Below are 21,348 nucleotides of genomic sequence, written 5' to 3' on the forward strand. Positions count from 1 at the left end.
TTTGTATTTGATAACATAATAACTCTCCTCTGAGTCAGAAACAGGACACACCTGCTGTTGTACAATTTCCTAATTCTCCAAATTATTCCTCAGAAGTCAAATTAGCCATTAGATAAAAATGATTTCTGTATCTTAAACTGCTCAAAGTTGTTACAATGACTTACATTTGGGTCTGGCTTCAAAAAAGCCATTTGTAATATCTGATTGTTGTGTTTTGTCTCTAGAGGAGTTGTTAGTGAACTGAGACATACCTGGGTTCATGTTCAGAATATATTATATCACCATGTGAAGTGACCACTGTCACTCTCCCGTGTTGGACAAGGACAAGCTGTTACACAACTGTGCAAATTCATTTAGAGATAAATTCAGCTGACATTTTTATACCTGTAAGTAATTAAGCAGTTATCTTCATAAAACATATAAATATTCAATATTTTTTACAAACCAGTGTCTGTTGAGGTCATTGTGGTTTTCACCAGGCTGATAAATCCGTCTTAAAACTGTCTTATATAAATGATTAAGGGATTTACCCCAGACTAAACTCAATAATTACATTTTTCAGGCACATTAAGAAGTGTGTGCAAAGATGAAGTGAATATTCATTTTTACCGACTGATATCGACCCTTTAGTGTTTTCACCTATCAGCTCTTACGACAGAAGTACTTATTGGTTTTAGTAAGGAGAGTGGAAAGGCCTGTGCCTCCTGTGGCCATGAGAGCACTGTTGTGATGATAAGTGATGTGTCATTATCATCATCATCATTTACCACTGGCAGGTAATTTCATGCTCTCCGTGCAGCCTGTATACAGTGATGTAAAGTCTGTCCTTTGCCTTGATGTGAGATCAATAGCAATTTTATTAAGAGGATATATGCTCTGGTGTCAAGTCCTCTCAGATCTAGGAGAGTTTGGCTTCCTTATTGAGTCCTGCATGAGCCACATCTTCCTTTTTATATATTATCTTTAGGCCCTGTGAAGCAATCTACAACTCTTGATATGGAAAGCTGCTAAATATTTCATTCTTATCAGTGATGTAGTAATCACTTGCAAAGAGCCAGGGCTGAAAATATGGAGGCTCCTCTTGGTCTGGCAGTACATTTAATATAAAGATACAGATCAATATACTCCTTGCTGTGTGGACTGCTAAAAATATTGTAAACACAGACACCACGGAGTAATTATAAAACGTTTAATTGTAAAACCCGTCCACATCGTTAACAAAAGACACAAATGTACCTGACACATTACTCAACAGAAACTGTCGAAAAATATCAATCTGAGTATTTCACATCCCCGCCACCTTAATCTTCAAAAACCAGTATATAAAAATCTTTACTATTAAATGGCAGTTTGTTCATCATCCTGTATAAACAGTGGGTTGTATCTGTGAAGGGTTATTGGAAGAAAATGGTTGGTTCCTTCTCCATCTATTAAAAACACATCCTGACGAACCTGCATTAATCACGGCCATATAAACCAGCAATACACTGAAATAACAAAATCAATTCTTGTCAGGATGGTGGTAAAGATGGAAGCATTTACGTGTTCGTGAGTATTTTTCACAGGAGCTTGACGGAGAGACAGAAAGAGAGAAGAGGTAGATACAATAAGCAGAGAATGTAACAACACCTGGTGAAAAACAGCTTTAAAGAGATACCATGGGACTTTACCTCAGCCCCTTCTCATGTTGATTGTGGCCGTTAAAATCCTTTTGTTAACATTGTTACCGTGTCATTGCATCATTGACACATTACAATTACGATTGCTGATGTAGTGGTTAATAAAAAGAGAGAAATTTGGTGATCCGCATTAAAATAACCAGCTGTAATAAGCAAATAGTATTTTTATGAAAGGGTTCGGTGAGGGCAAGAAAAGATGAAAAAATATCAGGTATCCATTAACACTGTATATGGTCTTACCCCACTACTCATTATATTACCAAGAGAGATGCTGGTGCACAAATGTTGCTGGTTTGAAATCTAAGTGTCCAGTAGAAATCTAATCTCTTAATGAATTTGAGCTTCAGGACAGGACGATCTGAAACATTATTCCTTTCTAAATGTGTTGACTTAACTCTGTCTCTATCTCGTATACACACAATAATATCTTGAAATATTTATTTCCTTATCATGCATTTTAATTACTGCTATCAATGCGAGTTTAAGTTATCGCTGAGTTTGTCGCAGCAACCAAACTGTAACTCCTACGGATGCAAGATGCACGACTATAACAACAGAACATGATGAAATTGAACTGAACTTCGCTTCAAATGTAGGCACTGCTGACTGCTTTCTGAAACAACAAAAAACTGTACAAACGTGTCATATGATTACCTAACTCAAATCATCAAATTCAAAACATCATAACAAAGCATAATTAATAGTCTCATACAATTAACATTTAAACCGATCCACATAAACAAAAAACACAAAAGTTTAAAATATATCATGGCACAATGGACAAGATTCATATATAAACCAGGATTTCCCCACATGTCACTGGAAGCTTCTTCAATAACCTGCTAAGTTTAACATTAAAAATCTCTAACTTACAATGACACACTTGTTTGAATACTCCAGGAAGGAAAATCTTCTGAATGCTCAAGTATTGTCAAATAAAACTCATATTTAAATGTTTGCAAAGACATTTGAACTGCTAGTGATTGCAATATTCAGACAACTGGGAAAACCATCCGTGACTCAAGGGGTGCCTGTCTTACAGCGTCCATGTCAGACTGAGTTTGTTTAAAAAAAACAACAAAAAAAACTGTGACATTCACCGTTGACCATTTCTAGACAATGGTGCACCGCAGCTGTTAAGTAGATTGTATAAAAATGTGTCTTTATGCCAATGTGGAAAGACATAAGCGGCTTCACGAGATACTAGGTCGTTAAACTTTACTTTAAGTGGACCCGAGTGGATGGATCTGTTCAATATGTAAACAAGAACTGAAAACCATTTGCCAACGATTACCGCAAAGATTTCAATCCCACATGTGACGCCTACTTTGAAGAAAAGAAATCTGTGATCTAATGCTCAGAGGTCAAACTTAGAAAAACACCGTCTGAAATAATGTAGTAGACATCTAACACGGTGATCGGAAATCTTAAATCATGTTCTAACTTCATACCAGGGGTCATTTTGTGTGCCACTAGGAGTTTTAGGGAGTATTCAAAGCATTGGCCAATAAAACCTTGATTTTGATTTCGTTTTAGTGTCCCGTGATACTTTCCATCTTTAAAAAACCCATATAGATTGAACTCTGGGTATCACATTTTTCGTTAATGGTTTATATCATACATCATTTTGGAATTATAGATAGAACAGACAAAAACCCTTTCCTATCTGAGGGACAGAAACTGGTACAGACAAAATAAATCTGAATGGAAGTACTGGCAACTAACATGTCAGTGAAAAAAAAAAAAAAACGCTTCTATTCCTGTTTGTTCTTTAAGGGGATTCGAACCCGTGAGTCCTTGTTGTGTGTGCCAGTTGGCACGAGATGCAGCTTACCGACTGGTCTCACTGTTAGCTGAGCAGTGTAGTGGATTGTGGGAAGATTCAGAACAAATGCTCCGCTGTGTGTGTGCTTCAGCAGTTTAGTATGGGTCTGTTTCTGTCTTGTCTGAATGGGAACACAGAGCTGTCAGATTCACTCTTCCCTCTGTGGGGACCCAGCGTGGCCACGGCCTGGAGAAAAGCACACATATACCTGATTCTTAAAAGTTGCCAGCACACACAAACACCACCTCGGGAGAAAGACACACCTCTGCATAGTAATATACACACTTGAAACACACACCTTTCTTATGGCTGTCCAGTCCTCCAGTATGTCCAAGTCAGGTAGCATATAGACAATATATGGGCGTGAACAGGGTTAAAGACAGATACACAGGGAACAGCAATGAATATAAGGACAAATCTAGATACCAGTGTCTGGGATTTTTTAAAAGCATTAAAAGCATTAAGTGAAGAGTCTGTGAAGAGTAATAGAGGTATTAGCAGTAGAAGGATATCAGACACCACTGAAGGTCTTCTCCTCTTCTTGTCTGGACTTAAAGCATCTCTCCTCTTCTTCCTCCCTGACAACTCGTCATTCCACAGCTCTGAGAGAAAGACGCAGACGAAGATTACAAGGTGCACTGAATGTAATATACAGTCCTGGATGAGTGCACTGTCTTCTTATTACTGTAATCAAAAAGAGCTGTATTAAGCTGCACGTGCCTGACGTAACACAATGCAATAACTGTGTTCTGTGCACATTACCTGATGTAATGTCGATGCTATGTCTGTCCTCCTCCAGTCGTCTAATTTTCTCCTCCAGTTCATTCTGAACAGTGTCAAACAGCAGCAGCTTCTCACTCTGAACACACACACACACAAAACCACAAGATCATGTAAAACACATAGATCAAACACAAACATGCATCCAGTTACATACATACGAAACGATACGAAACGAATACGTAAGAAACTGAACTGGCTTAGCAATATTGTTTTGTAAGATGGGAGGTAATTAAAAGGGTGTGTGTGTGTGTGTGTGTGTGTGTGTGTGTGTGTGTGTGTGTGCTTGTGTCCAACCTCCCAGTGCTGGCATGCTGCCTGGATCTCACACTGATACTTGTTCTTCACAGACTCCAGACACAACTCTCTGTAGATTCCTGACAAAGACATAGACACAAAGTGATAACAGGACACCAGAGTGAATATGACTTTATAAGTGTGTGTGTGTGTGTGTGTGTGTGTGTGTGTGTGTGTGTGTGTGTGTGTGTGTGTGTTAAAGTTACCTGCAACTTTGGTGCGGACCTGCATGTTCTCCAGCAATACTGCCAGAGGCTCCAGATATTCTGCTGCCCGGCCAGCCTCCACCTCTGCCAGCTTGCTGTTAACTTGACTGAGACGCTCACGATATAGCCTGCACACAAACACAGATTGAAATAATGGCAGAGCTCACTGTTATTAAAAAACATCAAATTCAAATTTTAGATAAACTTTACAAGAGTCAGTGTCAGTCTTACTGGTCTTTTAGATCAGTGAACTGTTTCTCCAGGTTGGACATTTCATCCAGACACTCCATCCTCCTCCGCTCACAGTCCTCCTCATCCATTTCTGGAACAGCATCAAGTATCCAACACACACACACACACACACACACACACACACACACACACACACACACACACACACACACACACACACCTCTGGGTTAGGTATTACGAAATGGTGTTGTGATGGAAGAAGCTCAGGGGCTGATATGGAAATGAAACCTGGCATAGGTTGACATAATATGCTGAATAAACTGTTTCTATTTGTCCACACTGCCTATCAATCACATTGGTAATCCGTTTCTTAATTCAGCTGTGCAAGCCTTTCTGTTTCCATTTTTCTATTGGTGTGATTTATATAAAATACAGCAAATTCACACATGGCAACAGTTCAATATCTTTTCCTGTTTTAAATATTCACAGCCCAACATGAGCTACCCCTACATTATGGTTTATAACCTAAAGCAAACAGGAATGTCCTGCTCATTTTCCATAGTTTAAGAGTTTCTCACCTGAGCTGTCTCCATCCTCAGAGACAGAGGAGGTGTCAGAATCCTCCTCCTCTGAGCTGGACGCATCCTGCTCCTGGTCTTCCACTTCCATCTCCTCTGCTGTACTCTCCTTCTTCTCCCGGTCACGGTGCACCGGCATGGCAGCAAATCAGCTTCAGACTGGTCGTGTTAGATTGAACAACAATGTCAGACTGTTTTGGCAGTTTTACCTACAACAGATACAGCTTTACACTTGATACTTGGTTCTTTTAGTTTCAATTTAGGTCTATAGACAATAAAAAGCTAAAAAACTTCAAAGCATGCCCACACTTTACGTCCACTGGGGATCAGCAGTAGTTCTGCTGGTAGATCAGAGGAGCTTGTGAGAGTGCATAATGCATCAGCTTATTACTGATGTTTCCCCATCTGCCTGATGCCTAATTATACCTGCATGAGTGTGTAATAGTTATTTTACATTTGAAAGGAGAGACACACTAACATGTTTGAACATGAAAGGCAAATTACTCTTTGCTCTTAACTATTGCTCCACTGATGCCTTCTTGTACTACAGGCATTACAAATGAAAATACGTTGCATTTCAAAGTAATTGCAAATAATTACTAATTCCTTGTTGATGAACAAATTATTTTTGTTTCTTTCACCCGATGTGATCACATAATTTCTGGGAGATAATCTTTGGGTTGTAGTTTAACTGCAATAACCAGCAATCTCTTCAAAACATCCATCAAGTATTAGGCCATTGCTTATATTCTTTAAACAGCTGACTCAGGAGATATTTCTACATTACTGTGTTTTCGTTGATTTTACTGTGTAATATTCTGTTGTGATGTTTACCAAATGAAGGTAGTGAGGTGGGATATCCACCTAAATTCTACACCCAGTGAACGATATTTTATATACATTTTCTCTTCATTTAGATATATTTTTACGGTGGATCAATTTGGAAAATTCTTTTGAGATGTTGTGGGAATACTATTATGTCCATAAACATCCCTGAAAACAATGGCTCCCTGTTGGTAGAAAGGTTTATGTTAATGCTTTAGATAAATTCTATTATTAAAACTCAGGAAAAGCATTTTGAAATGACTGTGGGCTGTAGCTGTTTGCCTTTAAATCGTTTAACTATATAAACAAAGTAAACATTAACAAACGAAAACTCTTTAAGTTAGCATCTGGTTAGCATTTTAGCAACTAGTTAGGTACCAAGCAAGATGGGCACGATTTGTTATATAAAAAACGTAGAAAAGGAAACTTAAAACAAAATCATAACTTACAAGATCAGGAGGTGCTGGACGTTTGCTACAATACTTAGATAAAACCAATCTCAGAGAAAGTAAGCTTAAACGTATTTTTCCCTCGTTTCCAATTTCACTCGTGCCCCAGCTAAGCTAAAAACAAATCACAATTGGGCGTTCTTCGTTGTAGAGGGAACTGTAGTTTGCTGTATCGCTAATATTCACATCTCTAAATATCTAACAACCAACCGGAAACTACGTTACCCAGCATTCACCACTTTAGCTTTAGGCGGAGAGTTCGAACAGAATTGTCGAAAGGCTTTTAAAACGTTAACACCAGTCAAACTTGAAACGTCGTTTGTGTCAGGCGTATAATGTAGTTTTATATGACACTTGTATGATACAGTTCAAACTGGATAACCAAAGTTTGCACTTTGTTGAACTACACTGGCGTTGAATTTCTCTGGTATCCATTATTTTGTTTTTCCTCCTCCGCCATGATGTTTTCTAACTGAGCAGGGGAGCTAGCTAACCAGCCAGTTTAGCCTTCAGGCTGTTATGGAAGGGAGGTGCAATGGATGGATGCTTTGCCCCGCTACGTTTCACATTTTTGTCTTAGTTTAAACAGAATGCTGCCTCTCCGACAAAAATTACCCCTTGCTATACTCCGCGCTATTGCGGAGGATTGCTAATTCGCAGCGCAGCGTTAATAGATGACCCAGGAGTATCGGCGTTTCGTTATAGTTTGAAGATTAACGCTAGCTGGGGCTGTGTAAGTGGCTACACAGCTAGCTCCTCCTTGCTGTCTGCCATCGCATTCTTGTGTCTCCTGCCTCAGGAATGTTCTCCAAAAAGCCTCATGGGGACGTTAAAAAATCAACACAGAAAGTGTTGGACCCAAAGAAGGACGTGTTGACAAGGCTTAAACATCTTAGAATTGTCATAGGTAAGTTAAAGATCCTTATTAAGCAGCTAACAGGTTAGCTTCTACGTGCCAGTCTGTGTATACAGGGAATGCCACACCAAACTCATCTCGCAAATCACGAAATTTAAAGTTACTTTTCATGTAAACAGAGACACAGGCTTTTTCTAACAAACGACCATTTCAGATTTTCTTAGTATCTACTCATCAATTTCGCATCTCAACTGTAATCCATCGTAAAACATTTTACCACTCATAATATCTCACCATTTGTCAATCTTTAGAGCCATTGCCTTTTCCCCTTAGGATGACTGTGATTTGCGGTTTTGAATCTTGTACATTCAGGCTAAAAGTGAAAGCTGTTCGTGTCAGAAGAGGGTTGAAAAATGTGCTCTATTATTGTATGTAAGTGACAGATTGTCAGATTTGTCAATGAAGTTTGCATAGTTAGCATCTCTGCATAGAGAGAAATCGGGTGGTAGGCACAGTGATGCTGCACAGGCAGGCTGTTGTGATTTTTCCAGGAGTGAACCCAAGTGCCAGACAAAGACTTGGTGTGTGAGAAATACTGAGTGTTTTTTAAGTTGTGTTACAACAAGTATAGTGTTTTGAATGTGTGGAAAGTATAGGGAAGATGACAGAGTAATGAATATGAATATGTGATGAATGTGTGAATGCCTATCTCTGTGTGTATATCTTTCACTGACGCACCCTTGCTCTTACACATGGACACACCCACAAACCCACAAACCCACAAATACACACACTCACACACACACTGACCTGAGAGGGAAACGGCCTCTATTATTTCCTCTTCGTGTCCAGTACAGTAGCTCCACTTCCTGTTTCTATTGTATGAGCTCCTGGGCTGTGTGTGTGTGTGTGTGTGTGTGTGTGTGTGTGTGTGTGTGTGTGTGTGTGTGTGTGTGTGAGAGAGAGTGTGAGAGAGAGAAAAGGGGTGTGCCCCCGCTCTGTGGTCTATGGGGAAAACAAGACCTTGATCACAAACACACACAGGCACGCACTTTGCAGTGACATTGTTTGAAAAGAATACTCAGACAACTGGACAATAGCTAACCACACAGTTTTAATGTTCATGGTGCCAGACCACCCATGGAAGAAAATGCATGTGGGCACTGTTAGCTGTAGCACTGATAAGAATTGATAACTGGAGCAATGCCATCTTAAAGGAAAAAGCAGACTAAGTAATATACCCCACAGCAAGAATTACTTTTCTGTGTTGATGGTGTTGTTTATGTAGCATCATTCTCATGAAAAAAGTTTTCTTTACCAGCTGCAAAATGTTTACCTTTGCCATAGTAGGAAACAAGAGAGTGAGCACTATTAGTTTTGGCTAATTTTTTTAAGGTTTGTAATAGAATAGTTCACACCTGATCTGAAAGAATGATTAAACAAGAAAATATTTCACTCCTTTGTAATCCCTTTGATGCAATCTGGTTATTAAGTAACTGCTCCCAAGCCCTGTTTTGCTCTGTTGTTGATACAAGAGAAGAACATGTTTTTATTTAAACGTTTGCAGTGCTAATGGCATTTGTTATTCAGAGTATACAGTACAGTTTGTAGTCAGAAACCAGACCTTTATTTAGATCTCAGACTAAAGCAGGTCATTTTATAGATGACTGGTTCACACTTGTTGACTGTAATATTGAACAGTAGGTTACAGTACTGTGTAAAAGTCTTAGACACTGAAAGTAAAGGGAGGATACTTTCACAAACAATGCCATGATTAGTTTTTTCAGTTATTTATCAGTTAACTTCATACAAAGTGCAGTAACAAAAAAACTAAATCAAATCAATATTGTATACTGTGACCACCCTTTGCCTTTAAAACGGCACCAATTCTCAGCAGTACACTCAAGTACTTTTTCAAGGTGCTTGGCAGGTAAATTGTTCCAAGCATCCTGGAGAACTTGGCAACTTGGCACGTGGATTTAGGATGTGATAATTGCATCCGTCCCTTCTAGTAATCCCAGACCAAGAATCTAAACATCTAAAGTGCCCAAAACATTTGCACAGTATTATGTCTCCATTACGACTCAAATATATGAGCTCACCTCTATTACCCAACATCGCATTGTTCATGCATGCGAAGTGTGAATAAAGAATTTGCTATGGGTTTTGCAGAAAAGTAACTTCTTTTCAAAAGATGGCAACGAGGTCAGTCCCCAGGGAAAAAGCTAGAAAACCACTCAACTAGACCACTGACACCTTACAAGGACAACCACTGTGGCGCAGAACACAGCCGGCCGCAGTGTGTGAGTGTGCATGCAGCAGCGTTCAGCTTTCATATTTCATATAAACAAAACCAGAGACTATCACCAGAGGCTCGTGAGTGTGGGTGTGTGTGTGCATGTCTGTGTGTCTGTGAAAAAACTTGTGTTTGTCAGTCCATAACCTTATGTCCTACCTGCTTGTGGGTTGTTTTTTTGTTTTTTTTCAGTGTTGACCCAGAACTATAGTGCTGGTTGTGTCCTCAGTTTGCACATGTGTTTTATCTCAGTGTCTGAGTCAGTGTGTCTGTCTTTTAATGACAGTCAGTGGTGTTGAGGCGGAGATACAGGCCAGAGCACATGAAGGTAAACTTCCGATCTTTTAGAAGAGTCTCTATCTTAAACTATGGCTGAGACCCAGACTGTGAGTCTTTTCTACTGTGAAATGACACAAGTGTATTTAGAGAACCTAGATGCTGCAATGAAATTAAATTACTCAAATGTACTTCCTGTGGTGCAAAGTCAGAAACGTGTTATCTTCACAACAGGCCTTTTCTCTTTATTATAGATGTGTTTAGACATATTTTAGTCTGAAACTTCAAACTGAAAATGGACAGAGAAGAGCCTACAACTGGTTTTATTGTCCATTTTAAAATCATATTACCTAAGTTTTCATTGTGCAGTTTCTCCCTTTCCTCTCTTAATTTTATTGCAGTATTTTACTCACTTTTTCTGTCTTTCTCTGACTGCAGACAGGTTTGTGAGTTGAGTAAAGAGACATGTGGTTGTCAAACTGAGCAGCACATTTGATGTTTTGTATATATAGTGGTGTGGCTGGTAAGGGAGATGTCCAAGTTTTATAAACAAATGAGATGAAGGATGAAAATCGGAACAGACTTAGAATCAGATAACATTTTTAGCAGAAATTTCTTGAGGAATCAAGTTTCTGGAGTAATCTTGACCTTGGTTCTTCTCCTAAGTCTGTGTATGTTAGTTAATTCTTTATTTCTCCTCTTGTTTTCCAGAAAACGCAGAGCCTGCAGAGCTAAAACAGTTCTTTGACCTGAACTACTCCCATATCTACTATGTCTTCTTTGAAAACTTTGTCACCATTGAAGTCAGCCTCAAGCAAAAAGGTATGTTTCACTGGATGTGAAAAACAAAGCTTTAACAGAGTAGGCCAGGTATACATAAAACAATAAGTCATTGCTGTTATGCTTTTTCTTATGCTGGTCTCTGTGTTTTAGGTCATAAGTCTCAGAGGGAGGAGCTGGACTCAATCCTCTTCATCTTTGAGGTAATGAAATATTGCAAATTTCTTGTACATGACATGTTTTACATGACAAAATGTTATGCTAAATCACAACATTCAGTCCTACAAAGTGATAGAAGAACTATAGACAAATGCAGAGTGAGGATGGATGTTATACTTGTGCTGTTTTGCCCCCTCTAACTTAATGCTGGATTACAGAATAGAACTCTGACATTAAACTAAATGACTGAAGTGTTTGTGATTCCATGACCTCTAACTTTCTGTTGGTGGTCTTGGTCAGTACCACAACATCAGCTGACACTGACCTCAGCCTAAGACCACTGGCATTTTGCAACACTCAGAACTGAGTGGTGGTGCTCAGAGTTGCCAGGATAAGATAGCAGATGTGTGTGTTACTGACCTCCATTTGCCCCTCCACATACTCCAAACACTAAGACTTTAAGGACTAGTGAGTGTTTTGATAGAAGAGTTTATAGCATTACTGATTACTTAAGAATGCCATACTGACTTAAATCTATAGTATAATAGTTTCATTCTTTGTGATCAAGATAAATGGAACAGTTGATCTTGATACACATAGATTTCAGGTTATATCATTCACTCTTATCTTAAACCCTATCAATCTTACACCCAGCACAAAGCATAACACAAGTGTCTTTGTTAGTTTCAGACCAACACAGTTGTTATTTTTCTGTCCAGCGCCCATGTTGTTTAAATTGGACTTGTACTTGGACCCATCTGAGCACCCATGGGTGTGTTGATCTCAAAGAGGTGTGGTCAGGTACACTGTTGGTGCATTGCTGTCTTGAGGCAGTAGAAAGTGATTGGGCTATTGACCAACAAAAACCTGGTCTGAAGTCAATGGCGCAGTATTTCACTCAACGCAGAGACACACACACACACACACACACACACACACACACACACACACACACACACACACACACACTCTGATCAGTGCAACTCTGACTGCGCTGTTTGTTGTGTGTAGATGTGCCTCTAATACTTATATGGAGCAGAGGAGATCATACACAGACAAAATATGTGGTTTTCTTTGTCATCTTGCTTTTTGTGGTTGTAAATAAAACTTTCTGCCTTAAATTCCATCTTCCCCAGGGAATGGGGGGGAAATAAGGGGGGAACATTCAATGAGAGAGAGAGATGGACAGAGCGAGAGAGCACTGCAAGCCTTAAACAGTCACCAGAGATCTCTGATTACTCCATTGCATGTTACGCCCAAAACACCCCCATGATTAATTAAGAGATGAAGTACAACCCTTTTGAACCTCTTCCTGGTGCTGCAGCCATTTTTTCCGCAGTCAAAGAAGTAGATTTGGACACATCTTAAATGCACATGCTCCATGGGCCTTAGACCACGTGCTTAGATTGCTAAAATAGAGTCTTATGGATAGAGTCACAGTCTTATGGTAAAATGTTGTAACTAATGATAATAAAACGTTTTTCACCAGAAAATCCTCCAGCTACTGCCTGAAAGAATCCAGAGCCGATGGCAGTTCCACAGCATCGGTAACTCACACTCAACCCCTCTCTTGAAACATCTTTAAGTTTATATTGTACATGTGTGCAACAGATCAGATCATCCCAGAAAACTATGTGTTGTTGAATCAGGTTTAACCAGTCTTCAGTGTGGCCACTCACATGACAGGTGATTTTATGTAATGTGAAGAGACCAACTAACACCAGAAGATAACAAAGTAAAAAATTAATTGCTTGATGTTGCACAGTTTGACAGCTTCTTATTTTAAGCTATTCATGTATTCCAAGCTGGCTCACTTTGATTATCGTGGCTGTGCACTGAAGATTTAAATGACCAGGCTCATATGTCTTTCTCTCCCACAGGGCTGATTCTCAAGAAGCTGTTACACACTGGGAACTCTTTAAAGGTATTGCTGTGTTTTGTTATCTTTGTGTTACCTGTCAGTCATAGCGCCCGCATCCTTATGCTTCTCAATTTTGGAAAAAAGTAAATGCTGCAAATAACTAATTTGGTTTCTCTTCACATCTCTTCTCTCTTCTTTGTCTCTCATCTTCATTGTAGATCCGGCGTGAAGGTGTGCGCCTGTTCCTGCTGTGGATGCAGGCGTTACAGTGTAATGCAGAACGTGAACAACTCTGCATGTTTGCCTGTTTGATTCCTGGTTTCCCAGCTCCCCTCTGCCACGGGACCCCACGCACCCTGGACACTTTGATCAACCCTCCACTGAGTTTGACAGAGAGTTAGTACACACACACACACACACACACACACACACACACACACACAGAGTTAAACTAATAAATGGGCTCAACATTTAACTTATTTAAAAAAGTCAACCAGTCACTGTTACACACGTTTGACATCTTGGATAACATTTGGAACCCCATTCACTTTTTTCACAGCGGCAACATTGTACTTTTCATTGTAATATTAACAGCAGTCTTCCTGCGTCTCCACCTACAGCTCAGGTGACTCCAGAAGAGATCACTCCACTGGTTCCTCCACAGTCAGGTGACAAGAACCAGGAAGACCTCACTGCCTACTTCCTCGAAGCACTACTGAAATACATGGTAAACCAGGTATTATCATCATTTCTTACTAACACAGCTAACACAACATGATTACACTGTTGAAATGTTCTTAGGTCTTACTAATGCTACTAATGCAAAACACACGGGAGGTAACAAATTACTGACATTATCTTGTACAAACATGGTGGTAGATAAATTATTTATCTAATCCCTCACTGGTATCACTAACCCCCGCTGATACAAGTTTCATCCCTTACTGACACAAACTGACTTTGTTCTGCTGTTTCCTCTTCTTGCTATCACATGCATCACACACACACTGATAACATTCTCCCCTAAAACAATGGTGCGCTTCCCCAATTGACCCTATTTTGTGTGTGCAATGTTCTCTTTATAACACAAACTTGTTTGTCTTTGTGTGTGCGTGTGTCTGTGTGTGCATCCACCAGGCCAAGTCTCTAGAGTGGCGTTGTAAAGAGAACCATGAACGTGGCTTTAGCTTCCTATTTGGTCACTTCAGGAAGTTTTACCTTCCTCATATCTTTCCCAACTTCGCCATGGAAACCAGCCTCTACAACCCCATACTGGGTCAGTATAATGAATTCACTTAAGAGATACTTATTACTGTAAAGGTGGAAAACCACTGGAACACACTGACTGAACAGTAATGTTATTGTAATGCTGCACCACATAAATAAAGATGTCCCTCTTTCCCTGTAGACGTGCCTCCGATGCGTCCTAAGCCCTACTACAGTGTGGTCCGCAGGGAGCAGGATGGTGGCGAACCATTGTACTGCACCAAGGACAGCTTCCTCCAGGCCCGGGTCATCTTCATACGCTGGCTGGTCTCCTTCTGGCTGGAGCCACGACCCAACACACACACACAAATCCCAGGAACAGAGGGAGAGAACGTCCCCAAGAACATACAGGTAACACACATATTGTGGCTGGTGTTTTGTTACTTTGCGATTTACTAAATGAGCTAGACTGCTCATGCCAACTACCCAGATATTCTTCTATTCATTCTAAAATCACCAGAAATGTACAAGACATTACTTCTTATACTCAGACCCCGCTTAGAAGGGACATGAGTAGTATAGAAATGTAACTAACTGTCTTTTGTTCATCCAGTTTCTCTTTATTTTCTTACCTCACTGTATGACCTGTGTAACTCTTGACCTCCAGCGAGCAGCAGCCGGCCTGGCAGCTCGCTCTGCAGGCAGCTCGGATGACAGCGGCGGAGGTGGGATCCGGTCTGACAGCCACCTGGAAATTAGCGGGGGTTCATCTGGGCCAGGAGGAGGCAGCATGGGGCTGTCCGGGTGTCCGGGGCTTGGGGGCGAGCCTGAGCAGAGCCACTCCAACACATCTACACTGACTGAGAGGGAACCCAGCTCCTCCTCACTCTGCTCCATGGATGAAGAACAGCTGACGGACATGGAGGTGGTGAGGAGAGTGCTGACCAGCTCCAGAACCAATGTCAACTTCATCACAGAAATCTTTAGACAGGTGAAGGAGAGCTGTTTTTGACATCATGTAGCTATTCCAGTGTGTCACACCTTTGACTGGCATTATTAAGTGTTTTTCATTGAATAATAATATTTATTTGTCCGTCTTTTCCAATATAGGCGTTTCTTCTTCCCATGTGCGAGGCAGCAGCGATGCGAAAAGTGGTCCGTGTTTATCAGGAGTGGATCTCCATCGAGGACAAGCCAGTGTTCATGAAGGAGCCAGAGGAGGGTCCTTATCCCATAGCCACAGGCGGCAGTATGGATTCAGGCTCTCAGCTTGGAGACAAAGAGGACGAGGTAAGGAATTACCTGAAATGAGTAATGGAAACCGTCTCAATATTCAAATAAATGATGATTAAGAACAGATCTGTGTGTACACATAAATATACCAAACTTTGTGCCTCCAGTTTGTAAAATAGATTATCTGTTGTAGATTTTAATTCTCATGCCCAAGCCACGATAACCCTGATGATGTTCCTCCTAAGAAGACATTACACAACTGTTTTCACAGGTTGAGTAGCTCTCCATGTAACAAGTAAACTGAACTGTATCTTCTCTCCTTTTCAGGGAATGAACAAAGTGATTGACAGTGAATTGCTGGAGTACAGTGTTCATGCTGGCGTTCAGACTACACTACAGGTATGGTTCTCACTTTGACTTAAAAGTGTCAGACTTCTTGTCTCACTCGTACACACAAAAGTGTCGTTGTTGCCCTTTACCTGTTGTAGCCCATTTCCCCTGCGTGGTACCAGCTCGACTCGACCAGGCGACTGTACACTGCTCACTGTAGCCTGTTACATTTCTCTTATTGTACTTTACTTTTAGTATGGCAACCAGCAAAATTATGCCATGGTGGGTTGAGGAGGTGCAGACGTTTCTCTGTTTGGTATCCCTTCATTATCCTCCACTGTTTATGCATCTGTCGCATTGATGATGATGTCACGATAGTTTTACATGCCTCATTGAGGGGGTATTAATTGCAGTGGAAAAAGAAGCACCAGGTACCAAAGGCGAGAAAGTGGATTTGAGTCAAGTTGAGTCGCTACTATGCAGTGAAAAAAACGCTAAAAGTGGTTTTTGATCCATTTCATATCCTAACTACTCATCTGCTTTTCTGCAGGTATTTATCACCCACTCCTCCAATGTTTTCCTATTGGAGCCAGCCAATGACATCAAGATCCTTTTAGAGGAGCATGTCGACATGTGCAAGCGAGTCCTCAACATTTACCGCAGCCTTGTCATGCACGAGACCATGGACCAGAAAACATGGTAAAAAGAAGCTGCACAAACACCAGCAAAACCACAATAAATCACACTTGTTACGCAGTCTGGGAAATGCCACAAAATGCCATCTAAATACATTTCAGAAAAGTCTAGCCATTATTTAAACAAAGCTCAAACTTTAACTTTCGTACTTGTATATGTTTGTAGGGAGCAGATCTTATTGGTTCTGCTGAGGGTGACGGAGTCTGTGATGAAGAGACCTCCATCTATTATGCCTCAGGGCAAAAAGAACAACACACTGTCAGGCAGACTGGCTGGACCTATCTTTCAGGTACATCACTATCACTGTATTAAACAGGCCAAATCATTTTTCATGATCACTGGACATGGAAAGCACACATGGGAGTTTTCTCTGCAGTACATAAAAGAAAGGAATGAATAGAATCATTGTTGCAATCATGATGAAACTGTTGTTTACAGCAAAACAGTTTCTGGAAGTTTCTTAGCTTGTGGAGTTTTAAATACTGTATATATAGTTGCCTATGAAAACATTATAACAGTATATTATTGTCACTGTAGATTGTCTAAAAGCACATGCTGCACTCATGGCAATGTTGTAATCATCTAATAAAAGAGTAGTTTACTATCAAGTGGCCTTCATCTCTTTTATTCAGAATACAGAAATCTAAAAGAAGTCCTGTTTACACTAAGATGCAAACTTATTTTCTGAACGCCTTAATGAAGTTTAATAGGTCACTGGTTTAATGGTCCATCTGACTAGTGTTTAGTTTTGATGAGTGGGGAGATGGATTAGAACCTTTTCTAATATGACGTTCTATCATTTCACCCCAATCTTTCCTTAAAGACGCTGATAGTAGCCTGGATTAAGGGGAACTTAAACGTCTACATCAGCAGAGAATTATGGGACGACCTCCTCTCTGTCCTCTCTTCTCTGACCTGCTGGGAGGAACTGGTCACAGAGTGGTCTCTCACCATGGAAACCCTCACCAAGGTACTGAATACAGTGTGTATGGATATGATATGATATGGATTTTTTTTCATGATCAAACACAAATTATTTCGCTTCTGATTTCAGCACATAACAGGAGGTTAAAGGAGGAGTTAACATTTTAAAGGCAGGCTTCTTTAGGAGGAATCATTGACTGCCTTGACTAGGAAATAAAAACAAATTGTTTTATTAATGATTTTCATTCAGAGCAAGTCAGCTGAGTTTTTCAGTTCGGTGACTGACTGCGACATCTGCCGGTCACAAACAGTCATTAGAGAAGCAGAGGTGAACTTAATTGAAGGAAGCGGCACTTCCCTTCCTGTCTTTATGCTAGTTTATTTTGCCTTTGTCATCTTTCATGCTGTCTCTTACAAGCTCTGCTGTTAGTGTGTTGAAAGTGTTGAAGCAGCGTGTGTGTCTTCGTTTCGTAGGTCTTGGCCAGGAACCTGTACAATGTTGATCTCAATGAGCTGCCTCTGGACAAACTCAGTGAGCAAAAACAGAAGAAACATAAAGGAAAAGGTTGGTCAATCACCAGAGACTCTCACAGACCTTGTAAAGACACATACAACTTCCTAACAGCTAGTCTGAAACACAGCCAGTCCTATTCTTGCATCACGTTAAACAGGAGCCAACTGCAACTCTTTTATGATGTGGACTGACAAGACAACTTTCCTTCTCAATTCCCATCATTCATACACAAGGTATCGGTTCAGAGGGCCAGCGGCAGATTGTGGATCGTTCCTTCTCTAAAGGCTGGAGCAGAGATCAACCCGGCCAGGCAGCAGCAATGAGACAGCGAAGTGCCACCACCGCTGGCTCACCAGGCATCGAAAAGGCCAGGAGTATTGTCCGCCAGAAGACTGTAGGTCAGTATTTCCCTGCTTAGTTGTCCACCCTCCTCGTGTGTGAGGAAAGGCCTTATTCATTCGGCCATGAAAATTGAGCTATTAGCCCCATTCAAAGCACAGATTCCCAGACATTGTTCTGTGTATCCTGGTAAAACTGGCTGGTTCAAGGGGAGCTCAATAGGGGGAATCTAGTACTCAGTGCACGGTATGTGGCTTCTTTTTCCTTTCATGTCAGTTTTATTTGACTTGACGTACCTCCTCTGCTTTTCTCCTCCTTCCTGTGTGTCTGACAGGAAGTTAAGGTGTATGCTTTCTGTCATTCCCTCTTCTCAGAGTAATCTTGTTTATGTGAAGCCTTCAACTGTGTGAGGGAAATAGTCACAACACCAGTGTACAAAAATAACTACTGTAGCTCAGAGCAAGATGATGACGACTTATGTGAAAAAAAATCACAGAATAAGTTGGATATTCTGTAGGTGGAAAGACATTAAAAACTGACACTGTAATGTAGAATTTGAAGTAGTAATTTTATTCAGAAGTTATATTGGTAAAAGTAATAATCCTGTATTTGTTTTTACCAAACAGCACCCCATATAATATACACATTTATTTTCTTGTAACGCTCTGTGAATGATCGTCATCGCCACAAGATGTCGCACTCAACCACCAGCATCTCAGACCAAAACAAATACTTCGTTGGCCACATCTCCGGCCTCCGTTTGGCCACAACCCCCCTTCTCTCCCTCCACATTCTCAGTCAGCAAGCCCAGTAAAAACGATCACTAAACACACAACAAAAGTTACCCTGTTGATGCGACAGCCAACAAAAACAATCTAGCCGCAACCATTAGCCCACGCTAGCATTGCCGTGATATTCTCTACAGCAGCGATGGCAGCAAGCCAGCTAGTGATAGCGACATTAGCCAAACACATTCATAATATCTGTAACAACAAGTTAGCTCATGTTATCATCCCTTCTGTAGCTGCTCACTTATGAAAACAGACATGTAACATTATGAACACATGAAGTTATTAACACATTGAGGAGGAGAAAAGCTGTGAGTTAAGCTGGAGTCTAGCTTGTAGGTCTCTCCATCTCGGTAAAGCCAGACCAGTATTGGCTCCACGGTCGGACTGGGAAAGAAATTCAGCCATGGACTTATCTGCTGGGACTGGCCGCACAAATGACACAGACGAACCTTAAAAGCTTTGTGGATGTTTTGATGGTCTATCAACCACCCAGGATTTGAACCAGCAGTCTTGTCCAGTCTGCCTGTGTTCTTGTTTTGTCATTTTCTTTGTCGGAGGCCTTTTCAGATGAAAATGTGGTTCCTTCAGTGGAGTTCAGTTCCCCACTATATCTTTACATAGAAAATAGTCGTTTGATTCTATATTATTGTTCAAAATCTTATTTACAAAACCTTCTAAAAAGCACATATGAACATGGCAAATTACAAGCACACAACCCATCAAATATATTTTTATTAAAATTTTTCTGGCCACTTGATGTTTGCCTGTTGATCAGGAACCTCTACTTCGGTTCTCAGTGATGATACATGTGTAATGATACATGTAAAATTATTATGGATACTGTCGTTGATACTGTTGGCAGGGTGTCTGTTAAAAAACCTAATAAATCTTATAATGTCAAGTTAATATATTTACTAACCCTTAATAGAATTGACCATTGCTGAGAAGTTTCTAATGCCTATACATGTGTTGAGAACCACTCGAACAGGTTCCTCAGTGTGTTTTTACTGTGAGAAATGAGTCCACTCGTGCTAAACAACATTGTTGCAGATGTGTATCTGTTATGCAATGTTCTGTGAGTCGGATATTCAACGGAGAATGTATTCAAAAGCCATAAATTTGAACAAACTTGTAAACTACCTAATTTTTCAATTTAACTGTGTACCTGACTAGCATTAAAAATGTAGTGCTCCTGTGTGTCGCGGTCTAATGACGGGTCTTGGCTGTGCAGAGGGCCAAGCTGCCACCAGCCTCTCACTGTGTCACTGTCTTTCTTCCAGAGTTAACCCTGTCGCACTCCTCCTTCACCTTCGTTGTCTTTCCCTCTAAATCTGCCCGTGAACTTTCCTCTTTTCTTCGCTGTCTTGTCGCCTGCCTGTGTTTTGACAAACTTCTCCTCTTTCTCCTCAAACTACCTCTCTATGGTGTGTCTCTACCTCATAAATAAGATCTTTTATTTACTGCCACCTATTTCTGTCTCTCATTGTTCTTCTCAAAACTTATTTTTCCTCCAACCCTTCTTTTTTTCTTGCTCTATTTACTATCTTATTTTTCTGGACTGAATTTTGACATGTTCTTTTTTCATTCCTTTCATTTTTCCATCTATTTTCCACCCATACATACACTTTTCTTTGACTTCAACACTGCCTTCTCTATTCCTCTGCTCTTCCTCTGTGCGTTCTTCTGTCTCACACTGCTCCCCCTTTTCTTCTATCTGTTCTTCCACTTCCTCAGCCCTGCGTAGCTGTTCTACGGGGGACTCTCTGCTGTCCTCAGCCTTTATCCGCAGTGCTAAGAGTGCTCCTGCTCTGGCTCCGCCTCTTCCTGTCCTCCTCCACCACCACCACCCTTTACTACCCCCCCTTGCCGACCAGCTGGCAGGTACACACTCTTTGCACTACCTGTCTGCCTGGAAACTGTAGTCGTCTACACGTCTGTCAGAAACTGAACCTTAATGCCTGTCATCTTGTCTCTGTCTGTCTGTTCATTTTTCTGGATATCTGATTATCATTACTGAGGCAACTGTTTGGATGTTGTCCTTCAGCAATATTACAGCTCTTCCCATTTTGAACAGTGTGATTTTGAGAAATGCTTGAACATCAAACGCGTATCATTCTCCTGATATTTTGTGCAAAAATCTGATCAGAATTGCTTGAATTTTTTGTGACAAATGGATGATTATGGCATATTGTAGCACCCACTTAAGGGGGGAAAATTAGTGAGTAGTTGCAATATTTTTCCAAGTTGTCTCAGCAT

The 21,348-nt window shown here is 40.6% G+C and overlaps 2 protein-coding genes across 8 annotated transcripts in view; one reads left to right on the forward strand and one right to left on the reverse strand.

Moving 5' to 3' along the window:
• Window positions 1-1,175: 1,175 nt before the first annotated feature.
• Window positions 1,176-6,994, reverse strand: brms1la (BRMS1 like transcriptional repressor a). 2 transcript variants are annotated; one of them, XM_023431586.2, is made up of 9 exons: window positions 6,832-6,989; window positions 5,558-5,716; window positions 5,019-5,109; window positions 4,788-4,915; window positions 4,582-4,661; window positions 4,267-4,363; window positions 4,017-4,106; window positions 3,803-3,867; window positions 1,176-3,690 (listed from the first exon to the last, which is right to left on the reverse strand). In XM_023431586.2, exons 2-9 carry the CDS (start codon window positions 5,694-5,696, stop codon window positions 3,592-3,594), a joined length of 789 nt encoding a protein of 262 aa, XP_023287354.1. In that variant the 5' UTR covers window positions 5,697-5,716; window positions 6,832-6,989; the 3' UTR covers window positions 1,176-3,591. The 2 variants fall into 2 exon arrangements, with proteins under 2 accessions (XP_023287354.1, XP_087026130.1); XM_087170004.1 differs by having other exon boundaries at window positions 4,582-4,915; window positions 6,832-6,994.
• Window positions 6,995-7,310: 316 nt separating this feature from the next.
• The window catches only part of ralgapa1 (Ral GTPase activating protein catalytic subunit alpha 1), a 75,514-nt gene continuing 61,476 nt past the window's right edge, over window positions 7,311-21,348 (forward strand). For 2 of the 6 annotated variants that reach the window (XM_023431580.2, XM_087170002.1), the window contains exons 1-17: window positions 7,312-7,738; window positions 10,971-11,081; window positions 11,193-11,242; window positions 12,688-12,745; window positions 13,079-13,122; window positions 13,278-13,455; window positions 13,680-13,795; window positions 14,197-14,335; window positions 14,468-14,676; window positions 14,933-15,256; window positions 15,376-15,555; window positions 15,826-15,897; window positions 16,379-16,527; window positions 16,690-16,813; window positions 17,348-17,494; window positions 17,923-18,013; window positions 18,196-18,360. In XM_023431580.2, the coding sequence (XP_023287348.1) occupies window positions 7,633-7,738; window positions 10,971-11,081; window positions 11,193-11,242; window positions 12,688-12,745; window positions 13,079-13,122; window positions 13,278-13,455; window positions 13,680-13,795; window positions 14,197-14,335; window positions 14,468-14,676; window positions 14,933-15,256; window positions 15,376-15,555; window positions 15,826-15,897; window positions 16,379-16,527; window positions 16,690-16,813; window positions 17,348-17,494; window positions 17,923-18,013; window positions 18,196-18,360 (2,263 nt within the window). In that variant the 5' untranslated portion in view covers window positions 7,312-7,632. Of the gene's footprint in view, window positions 7,739-10,970; window positions 11,082-11,192; window positions 11,243-12,687; window positions 12,746-13,078; window positions 13,123-13,277; window positions 13,456-13,679; window positions 13,796-14,196; window positions 14,336-14,467; window positions 14,677-14,932; window positions 15,257-15,375; window positions 15,556-15,825; window positions 15,898-16,378; window positions 16,528-16,689; window positions 16,814-17,347; window positions 17,495-17,922; window positions 18,014-18,195; window positions 18,361-20,826; window positions 20,974-21,348 lie in introns of all 6 variants that reach the window. The other 4 variants (XM_087170003.1, XM_023431577.2, XM_087170001.1 and 1 more) reach the window with 4 other exon arrangements.

The sequence above is a fragment of the Seriola lalandi genome, unplaced genomic scaffold (genome assembly GCF_002814215.2).
Source record: "Seriola lalandi dorsalis isolate HSWRI2012SDOR001 ecotype SW California unplaced genomic scaffold, Sedor1 jcf7180002054925, whole genome shotgun sequence".
Taxonomy (NCBI): domain Eukaryota; kingdom Metazoa; phylum Chordata; class Actinopteri; order Carangiformes; family Carangidae; genus Seriola; species Seriola lalandi.